The sequence below is a fragment of the Pezoporus occidentalis genome, unplaced genomic scaffold (assembly GCF_034315485.1).
Source record: "Pezoporus occidentalis ecotype Australia unplaced genomic scaffold, CSIRO_AGI_Poc_V1 ctg183, whole genome shotgun sequence".
Lineage (NCBI taxonomy): Eukaryota > Metazoa > Chordata > Aves > Psittaciformes > Psittacidae > Pezoporus > Pezoporus occidentalis.
In genome coordinates this window covers 129,124-139,990 of record NW_026913673.1, presented here as the reverse complement: position 1 = coordinate 139,990, position 10,867 = coordinate 129,124, and the positions used below count along the sequence as shown (strand labels likewise).

Sequence of the window (10,867 nt, the reverse complement as noted above, 5' to 3'; positions counted from 1 at the left end):
CTGAATGTAGTACCTCTTCTGCTGATTTCTGAATATCATTAGTACATTATACACAGACAAACGAGACCTTTCAATAGAAGCATATCATGGAGACTTTCTTCCCTTTTTTTCCCCTCAAGTTACTCTAAAATACTATTACTTTATCAGTATTTAGTGATCCAACCTCATTACTTACTCTTAAGAATCCCACAGATAAAGAGAACAACAAAATAAATGAACAGTTGGCAATGTTGAATTGTTTATTTCAAGTAATCAAAGTGCTAGTTTGGGAGGGAGCAGTGAGTAATAATTATTTACGGTAGTATTCAGCCCTTGAGGTAACTCAAACCCCAACATGACAGTTTGTTTCCTTTGACAAATTTATTTTCTCCTATACTGTTCAACCTATAACAGAATAATTTTTAACCTTCTAAGATTATTTTTATTTCCTCTAATTAGAACATACATTTTAAAAATGATTGTTTTAATTGAAGCCTGGTTTACTGTTTTGTGTAATTTCAACACTACCTTTTTTATTTCTGAGGTTATAGAGGTAAGTGTGGTTTTAAGTCCAAAAGACTTAAAATCATAGTGTCTCTATGTATGTATACATATATATACACATGCTTGTCAAAGTGTTTTCAAGGTATTTAATTTTCTAATAAACTGCACTTGTTTCTTAGGCCTGAACTTAGTTTTAATTTAAGAGAACTTCCATCTGAACCTGTTTGGAATAGTCAGCACCCAACATGCAAGGGAGTATGTTGCAGCATTACATGAGTCCGACTACCAACCATATGCCTTGAAGCAATGTGGTCATCTGTCAAGGTAAATGTACTTCCTCTTAAATCCCATGGTACCATGGTATCCTCTGACTGCTGATGCCAAAGTGAACTTTTATTCTGGATGAGAATTTTGTGGCATTTGTGTGCTGCCTTGGAGCAGAGATGTGTGGATAGTGAAGGCTTTAGGTAGGATCCTGACTTTCACACTCTTTGGTCCTTCCTAAGGAGTTTAACTAAAGGATTCTGTAATGCATTATTTGCACAGGCAAGCTAGACAATTGCAAAGTTTCTATTTTAAGAAATTTCATAATTGTAGGGATTCATCTGAAGGTGAGTCTGCATGTCATTTTTCCTAAGGGACAAACTGGCATTGAGCTGGAAAACATTATGCACATACATAATTCTTGTCACAGTAAGTTTCTTCAGTGTCAGAGCTATGAGAAGGATGATGCAAAAACAGCATGAAAGAATTCAGTAGTTCTATAGGCATGTGGATGACTCCAGCAAATACCAATTGCTGCAGTCATATGTAGCTGAAGTAGAATTTAAGTGTATAGAGTGGGTCAGGGTGACTTAGGTGATGGCTGGTAGAAGAATATCAGTTTGGTGCAAGGGCAGTGCCATATACTGGGTGCACCAACAGGCATTAACCGCCCTGCCTAGCCTGCCTGGGACCTCTGCCTGTGGCCAAGAGTCCTCTTTGTAGTCAGGCAAATCCCTGGTCCTTGCTTGAAGTTGTGCTGCAGGTACAGCCATGTCCTCCTTGGTCCCTGCTCATCCAGACTTGCTTGACCTTGACTCTAACTCCTTAGCTTTGTGGTCTGATGATGCCTGGACTGTTGGTGCAACCTGTGACTGTCGTCCTCCTGCCTTGTTGAGGTGCTGTGGGACTGTGTCCTGCTGGTGTGCTCACTTTTCCAGGCTGTGCCATGAGCACCCTTGGCTCCCAGCTTGTCCTCCCTCCTGGGGCAGCTGTGCTCCTCCTTCCTGGTGGATAACCACGTGTGCAGGGAGCAACGAAGCAGGAAGCTGAGGGGTGACTCCAGAAATCCTCTGTGAGGACCTTGAAGACAGATTTGCATTCTATGAGCTGCTCCTGCAGCTCCTGAAATCATACAATCTGCCCTGTAAATATTTAACCATAGGAATTAAATCGCGTGCTTCTGGGAGTGAGGTAGTTATGGCAACAGCGGCTGCTCTACCAGTGCTTTGGAGAGCTGCTGTTTTCTACTAATGCTGGACCTAATTCAACTTCCAGTAATGTCAGTGTAAGAGCATAATTGAACTCTGTTCTTCTTTGGCTTGCTATGTCTCTGGGTTACTCCTGGAGGTGAACTTTCTGCACATCCTGCTTCTCTATGGACTACTTTCCTTGAAGGAAAAATAAATGGGGATTTTTTGGTTTTGGTGGTTTGGTTGTAATTTTTTTTTTCTTTGAAAACATATTCAGCAGCAACAGGAAAAGGGGCTCTGTTCATGATGTGTGTGTCCATGAGTAAAGGGGCTCTGTTCATGATGTGTGTGCCCATCAGTTACCTGCTAAAGACAAGATCTGCTACAGTATGTCTTCTCTAAGTATGTCCTCGAAGAACATAATTAAGTTTGTTGGTTTGTTTTTTTTTCCTCAAATGACACCACATTCTCTCTTACAGCATGTTTGAAGTACTAGATTGCACTTTATGTTTTAAGATGGTAGTCTGGTCTGATTAAAAAGAAGCAGGGTGAAGGACAGTGGTCCCAAATGGTCATTTGTCATCTGTTTTGTTTTGCTTTGTGTGTGTGGTAGTGTCTGCCTGTTGTCTTTTTCATAACAGAGGTTGCAACATGTTGGTAAAAGGACTGAGCAGTATTTTTTAAGGACTGATTTTTAATATATTTACTTTCATTTTAAATGTTCTTTCAAGCAGCTCCCTGATTTGCCAAGATGTGTGTAAAAATTGCTGAACTCTGACCTAATTCATGAACTACATGAGTTTTCCTTCAATCAAATTCCTACTGTACCACATACAGCTAGTAAATCTAGCTATAGATTCCAGCTTTAAAACCAATACAGAATATGGTCCCACTGCATCAAGGTTGCAGTCAGTGCTTTACTTTTGCCTCATTTTCCCTCAGTGGAGATTTGTATTTTCAGTCTGTGCCAAAGGCGCGCTCACAGAAGACAAGGGTCATGCTACAAAGTGGGGTACATGCCACAGGTAATGGTGCTGCTGCTGTGGTTAGTGGTTCAAGGGGCTAAGACAAAGCAATCTTACAGTAGCCATGAGAAGGTGAGAGTCCATAGTCCTGTGTGGGAGTAAAGGAGCCAGCTGGGTTGGACTAGCCACAGCTGCAGTGATTGCTGTTACTGGTTCTAGCCTGTATGAGCAGGTAACCAGGGTGACAACGCTGCAGCCTGGGACTGTGTGGGGCCATGTACTTGCTGTTTCCACCTCTCTCTGCAGAAGGCATTGCTGGAATACTTTGTGTATTTCCTTCTGGGACTGAGAAAACTGCCTGGGAACCAGCTGGAGGAGTGAGACTGGTCCCTGCTCTGAGCTCAGATTTCTGGAGCAGGCCAGTTCTCTAGAGGCTGGTGTAGGTAGACTTCTTCTGGGAAATACATGGTGGACAGGCTTAGAATAGCATGAGAACTGGGGGAGGAATGGAATAAAGAGAAAGCATGAATTATGCCCTAGTATCTCTCAAATCATGCTCAATTAGCTGTTAGGAATGTTTTCTCAGGACCTAGATAACAGAGTTTTTTTAGTGGTACTTTGTATATAGTGAGAACTGTAACCTTTTCTTATGCATTAAGCATTCATCTTCCACCCTCTAATACCCTAAAGCTCTGTGGAGCCAGAGCCAGGCTCACTCTGGTGATTTTTGAAGCTGTTTGGTACCACTTTGGCCTCACACTAAAATCAATAGGGACTGGATGTCATTGATTCCCTTAAGGATCTGTTTCAGTGCTGTTTCTTGTAACCCCATTACATAAACCTGACCTTGTGCCAGCCTGCTTGGCTGGGAGTGAATGCAGCCCTGATCTGAAAGGGCTGGATCAGTGTATACCACCACCCTGTCGTGAGGGAATAAACCTGCAGGACTGAAAGCTTGAGGGATGCTCTAGCCTGCTAAGCCCTTTGTTTAAGCTCAGCCTGGTCACTGTGTGATGTAAGGTGGGCTTATTAATTGTGGAAGACCTAGATGTGGGGAGAGGGGGAAGGAGAGAGGGTGTCCTATAAAGAAGATTTTTCTGTGTTAGCTGATTAGAATTCCTTTGTTTCCTTTTTTGGGAAAGGTTTTGGCTTTCTGTTTGTATTTGTGTCAGAGTTGAGGAAACAGTAAGGTTTAATAGGCTTGGAGGCCAGGAAAGGCTATAACTTAAATAATTTTGTGAGTAAAATGTCTGTCCATTCCCCATTGTACCCTACATTATCCCTGTAGTTGTAGAAGTCCTTCAGCAGGGGTCTGCGTGGGATTAGGAGCTGCACAGAGCCTCTCTGCAGGCTGTGTTTGAACTGGAAATCAAACTACATCAACGGAGTTTTTTGGCTGGTGTTTCAAGGTGCTGAGGCCAGAAGGAACCATGTCAGCCCCGTGCCCTGCACCCTGTGCTGCAGCAGTAGCAGCTTTGGGCTTAGCAGGTCTGTGGGCTGACAGCAGAAAGCTGATCTGGCCCAGCTGAAGACAGCTCTGAGGCCATCAGCAACTCGGCAGTGCTGATCTGGCACCAGCTGCTCTTTGTACAGTGAGCCCCATGAGGGTACCTGAATGGACTGTTGTGTTCTGCTCAGCTCGTTCTCGGGCACGTCTGGGCTGTTCATACCTGACGTACCACAAAGCCTGTCTCTGTGGGCAGGTTATGTAAAAATAGATGATGAGAAAGGAGGGGATTGGAAATCGTAGTAGGCTTGACCAGGAAAACCAGTGTCTCCTTAGTCTGTCCTCTCAGCTGACAGCTGAAAGGGAAACTGGCTGTTTCTGGTAATGTGCATTAACTTCGTTAGGCCCATTTCATTTTTGTATTGGTGTTTGTTAGATCTTGATTTATATTAATAGGAAAGATGTACATCAGGCTGTGCAAGATGCCTTTGGAGTTTACTCTCTTTGAAATGAAAGCAGTGCCAATTGGTTATCAGTTGGTTACACCTGTCTGAATTCTTATTCTGTAATGCAGTTGTCCCTGAGCAAGTGGTAGAGAGAAATTATCTTGATCAAACCAAATGCAAAGCAAGAGAACAACCAGTGCTGCTGAAGTCATGGGCAGAAAATGCTGATTAAAAAAAATAATAAATTGCTATTCTTTTTCTGCTGCCACCCTCTGTGTCTTCTGGGAAGTTTTGCTCACCCTTGTAACAAGCAGAACAAAAGCTTAAGACGTCTCACTTGCATCTGCCTGATAGAAATGCAGCAATGCCAGATTTCTGCAGGCTTTGACCTCTGGTGGAAGTCTGAGTCTCATTTATTTATTGAACTGGTTTAATCTTTTATGTTTGGCTATTCCTTTCCTTCTGTGAGTCACACATCAGAATAGCAGTGTTAGGAGGGTTCATTTCTGAGGAGTGGGTCTTCGGTTGTTCCAACAAATTCTTGGTAGAGACAAACTCCTGCAATTTCAGTTTGCGCTTAGAGCTCAGCAGTTGTCAGAAGTTGGCCTTCTGTTTGGGGCAACTGCAAAGAACCTGGCCTTTATATTGTAAAAAGCTAGTTCACAATCAAGGTGTTTTCACTGGAAATCGCATTTGTCTCTGAGGTTTGTAAATGTGGCTGAAATTCAAATGAAAGGTAATGCCCTACACAATTGGCTGTTGTCTAATTGGGAAAAGAAGCTTGTTCTGAATGTGAAACTACGTAGCATGAATTAAGGTAAATGTAAGGCTGCTGCTGCTTTCTCCCTCAATCCCTATCCCTCTGGCTTCCCTCTCCTGCCTCTGCAACCAGTCTGAGTATTTAGGCTGAGGAAAGACCCAGCCAGCCAGAACAGGGTGAGCAGGAAGGAGATATAGAGCAAGTAAGCTTCTTTAAAAGGCAAAGAAAGAAAAGCTCTTTCTGTTAAGACTTCCAGTATAGGTTTCTAACCACCTCAGGAGCACATGCTTAACAATGATTATATCAGCAGGAGGTGGCACCATCCGTGTCAGTTATTAATAAACCTCTTAAAATGCATATGCTGACTCTCTTTTTCCTCTTATTTTTTTAACTCACTGTAGCAATTTGTCACTTTTTGAGCTGGCACAGAACAGGAAGTCCACAGTGTTAGTGAAAAATAAAGAGCGCTGTTCCAATGGACCCAAACTGAGATGCTCCAGGGAGATCAAGCTGAGCAATTCCATAGAGGCAGCTCCTTAAGCTGTCTCTTAGAGTGTCCCAAAATCTGCCTGAAATAGAACCAACTGTATGAGATGAAGGCTGCTCAGAGAATAATACAAAGAAATCAAAGTCAGCAACTAGCACGTTTGTTCCCTTTCTGAAACATCATCTTTTGCTTCTTCAGCAGCCCTCGCTAGCCTTGGGTTTTGGGGGTAGGTTGTGGAGTGGTGGTGTGCAGGCTCTAAAATATATGCTCTTGAGGTCCAGGGACTTTGCTTTTCTGCTTTGTGACAAAGCTGTTGATGCTGCGTTTTGTCTCTGAATCTAAGCCCAAATAAACTTGTCTTCTAATCCAGATTTCAGTCCATTTCTAGAAGATGACAAACAGCCTGGAAACAGTTGCAGGCGTGGACTTTTCCTGCTGGCACAGCCAGCATTCCCCAGGGCTGGGGTGAAAGTTAGTGACCTCTTCTACCTTGTGAGTTTTGCTAAGAAGGAGTCCAGCCCCATTACCAGTCTAAGACCAGCAGAGGCTTGCTGTCTAGGCCCAGAGAGGGCAAGGCTCTGGATCAGTGTCAGTGCTGTGGGGAAAGATGCGATGGATTTATTTTGCCTTGTGTATGTTTAGTCCTGTGGGCAGTGCGGCACTGACTCTTTAGGCAGTGAATTATGCAGAAGCAGAACAAGTGGAAGAGGCAAGTCTCTCTCCACAACAACCTTGCTGCTGGGTTGAATCTTACCCAAACATCTGAATACCGTGAATGTCTGCTTAATGCACCTGGCTGGGGCCAAAAGGAAATATGAAGTGAGTTGTGCCAAGGAGGCAGGGGAAAAAAATATTTGCAGTCCAGTAATGTTTTTTGAAAACTCACCAGGATGAAGAGCGTCAAAAATTTGTCAAACTCCCTTTTGTCATAGAAGAGGAAAGGCTGACTGTGACCTGGAGTAGCTGAGCCTGAGGCCCATGAAGGAGCTTGAAAGTCTCAGCCTTAGAAGCATAGTTTCTGCATGCTTGACGTTGTTTCTCCCATGCATTACACAGATGGTTCCGTAGCCTTCTCTTAATGGTACTGATAAATAAGAGGGCTATGGGTGTCACCAAGGGAAATGATGTGCATGGAGTTGCCCAGCATGTGCACATCAAGCTGTATGTGAATGTCTCCATCCTGCTGTGTAGGGCAGATATAACTTCAGCTACCCTTCTTTGCCCAACTCCTTGGACACCGTTCCCTTACCTCGCTCACAGTGGGGCTGTAGCATGAGCATGGTTCACCCTGGTTTGTCTGTCATGCAGCAAGCTCTCTACAAGCCTGGCTGGGTGTTGAGAGCTGCCAACCTGTGGCAGAGCTCAGCCACTTGCAGTGTCGCTCCCAGCAGCAGGGTGAACAATTTGCCCTAGCTGAGACTGGCCTGTGCCTGAGAAAGCCAGTGGAATTGAGGTTGGGTATGTCTGTGCACAGCTGCTGTGCTGCAGAACAGGAATGCTCCACAGATGCTTTTAAAAGCCTGGTATCATGGGTTCTCCCTCTCTCCTCAGCATTTCAGTTAGGAAGCAGATGACTAAATATAGCCTACTGTCTAAAGCACGCAGAGCTGTGCTGTCGCATTACTGCTCTAACATTTAATTTTTATTCTCCTGAACGTGTCCAGTTGTTTGTTGTTTGGTTTTGTTTTCTGTTTTTTTTTTTTGGGGGGGGGGGGGGGGGTGTATTTATTAAAACCCAGTCCTGCATTTAGTTAAAAAAAAAAAAAAAGAGATGGATTTAGGATCAAGCTGATATTTATCAATAAATCCATAGTCCTTCCTCCTGCTGGTCTTTCCTAACATTTTGCTCTGTAATGGACCAGCAGTCAGGCTCTGGGAAGAGGCTTCCTAGCAATGCATCAAGCCACTATAACAATGTTTTAAGGAAAACACGCTGTCTCTATGAAAAGAAACATTGAGAAACCAATAGACTTTTCCACATTGAAAGAGCAGATGCTGCATTCTTATCCACTGAAATGGAGAGACCCTGCAATTTTATCACCATCTTCTTTTTTTTAATGGAAAAATCAGAAAGGGGTCAATAAAGTGCCATGAATATCAGCAATACTGAGTTTGGAGAGCCTGGGTTATTCTTTAATAGCGGGTTAGACTGGGGAGCCAAGAGGACAAAATCTGAGCTATTCCACACTGAAAGAATGAAATACCTAATCAGCATGAGTGCTGATCACCGTAATGCTGAGCTCTAACATATCCTGTCTCTTTTTTATTTTGGCCTCTTAAACTATTTGAGGTTATGTTCCAAGAGCTGCCATCTCAAGGCTTGTTCTTGGATCCTGGACAGCTTCTTTGGCTCTTTCACTGGCATGAGCAGTGACAAAGCAGGTGTATCTGCTGCCAGAGAATTTCTCAGTCCTTCCAAGTAAAGCAGCACAGTGCAACCCATTTCTAGTGGGTGGCTGACGTGGAACACTTGGCTGTGAGTTGCTCTACTGCCTGCTGTTTTCTCTGATTCAATGTGGTGTCTGCTCCTTAGGGCTGCTTCTCTCTGTGATGACTTCAAGGAGGATATGGGAACTGAGCTTAAAGGGTTCTCCTGACCTTCACTGCACCCTCCTCATCAGCTGCTTTCCCCAAGTCCCACACTGGTGTATCACTGAAGTCCCGTAATTGCTAACAGAACTGCACTGAGCATCACCCTTTCTTGAAATAAGCAATTGTCTTCTGACTATGGACAAACAACGTTGGCTCCGTAAGACAGATTTCCCATTTCCCTTCCTTCCTCAGCAGTTTCCTAGTTTGTTTCCCAAGGCTGCTTAGGCCAGATTGAACCTAGTGTTACCAGGCACACCTCTACAGAAGCCAGGGTTGAACTCGGTCCTGGAGATAGCAAGCAATCAACTTTCAGCTTTGCCACCTAGGATCTGAAGTGTAGAGCTGGAGCAGCTTTCCCTGCCCGGTTTGATGGATCATTAGGTAGGCAGATGTTTTCAGTAGCGTGAGTTGGTAGCATTCTTCTCTGAGCACCCGTCCTCAGGGGTCTCTGCATTGCCTGCAACACATGGCAGTGTCTACTGCATTGATGTTTTTTCTGCGTGAATTAGCATGCAAAACACATTTTGTATGAGGTATCATTTCTGTAATTAGGCATCTTCACCAGAAAACCTTGTAATGATGGGGAGCATCCTTTGACAGAGGCTTTGTCTTGAGAGGAGTTTCTCTGCTCTATTGTAAGCGGGACAACTTGCGTCACCAGAAAACCAGGTGTTCAGAATTAAATGTGTTTGGAATTAGATTCTTTTCCCAACAGGTACTTGGATGTATAAATATATTGGAAGGCATTTGAGCTCAGGCCATTGCCTGGCATACTGTATTTTTCTTACATTGTCATTTGGCTGTTAACCCTTGTAGCAGTTCTACAACTCCTGTGTAATGCATGGGGAAAAAAAAAAAAAGGAACCCAAAACCTACGTGCCTTTACGTAACAAAAGAATTTAGTTGCAATCACTGAATCTTTCTCAAGTCTTTAGGAGAAAGAAACTCGTGGAGGTTTATGTTGTCAAGGGCTGGTAGTTGTCTGTTTACAGTGTTCAAGTCAATATAAATGAATCTCTTACCAGTGAGGGAGGTGGTTCGTGCTGCCTTCAGAGGCTGCCATTAACTGCCTGCTCAGGTAGCCCTGCCAAGAGACAGTCACTGCATCTAGCCCAGTGCTAAAGAGTCATTAAGGATGAATGTATTTTGGAATCAATCGTGGTGGTGTGTATGGGCAACAACAGAGCTTGTGCTTTTTTACAGCCAGAGCTACTGTGCAAAGGTCTAAGTTTTTACTGCCTCCTTGGGGGAGGACAAAGCTGGGGGTGGGAGGCAGCACATTTGCACTGACTCCTAAATGACAAGAGTCTGGAGCAGCGAAAATGAAACAGTTTGTTGATACGATTTCCTTAAAAACCTGTTGAACAATAGATGGGGCACCAGTTCATTTTCAGATTACAAACCAATCCTATTAAACTGGTATCAAATGCTAATTCAACCTTCTTTGAAGGGCCAGGCCAGAATCTGATTTTAAAGTGTGTTTTCAGAGAGACCCTAATACAACTTTGATTAAAGGCAAAGGGTGCTCTTACATGTTATTCAGGGTCTGCTTTCTCTGAGCAAAGGAGAGAGCAGGGAGGAGATAGCTGAGCGGGCAGCGAAAAGCAGCGCCTCTCAAAACTGGTACATGTGGTAGTAGTGTCTCCTGACCGAAGTTCAAGCCTTTCCTACCGCCGCGTTATATAAGCACAGTAGGTTGGGAGGTCTCTCGAGGTGTTCCGGCGCGGATCGCGGCCGCTGAGGGGAGCCCTGCGGGAGGACCCGAACCGGGGCCGCTCGCTCCCGGCAGGTTCACGAGCAGCCACCCGCCGGCCCCTGCTCTCCGCGGAGCCGCTCGCTGCGCCTTTAACGACGGCGGCTGCGCCGCGGCGGGCGGGCTGCGCGGCGGCACCGAGCGGCGCGGCGGCGTCTCCCGGCCGCGTCTTCCAGCGCCGCAGGCGAGTGGGCGGCGCGGGGCCTCCGCCGGGAGCAGATGGGGCGGCGGCGCGCGGGGAGGGCCCCGCGGGCGAGCACCTGAGGCGGCCGGGAGCGGGCGGCCCCGACGATGGCGAAAGCGCCGCGCCCAGGTGAGCGCGGGGCAGCCCCGAGGGGAGCGCGCGTGGCCCCGCGCGCAGAGGGGAGGCTCCCGCCGCCGTCCTGCGGGAGCGGTGACCGCCAACCCGCGGGTGCCCGCCTCGGCCGGGGCCGTGCGGAGCTGCGGGGGCCCCGCTCGCGTCCGCGCCTGTGGCTGCTC

The 10,867-nt window shown here is 45.7% G+C and overlaps 1 protein-coding gene across 5 annotated transcripts in view; it reads left to right on the top strand.

Annotated features, from left to right (window-relative positions):
- The window catches only part of PITPNM3 (PITPNM family member 3), a 72,656-nt gene that overhangs the window by 577 nt on the left and 61,212 nt on the right, over positions 1–10,867 (top strand). For 2 of the 5 annotated variants that reach the window (XM_062615611.1, XM_062615604.1), the window contains exon 1: positions 10,615–10,700. In XM_062615611.1, coding sequence (XP_062471595.1) covers positions 10,679–10,700 — 22 coding nt within the window. In that variant the 5' untranslated portion in view covers positions 10,615–10,678. Of the gene's footprint in view, positions 1–674; positions 808–10,608; positions 10,701–10,867 lie in introns of those variants that run through there. The other 3 variants (XM_062615605.1, XM_062615603.1, XM_062615606.1) reach the window with 3 other exon arrangements.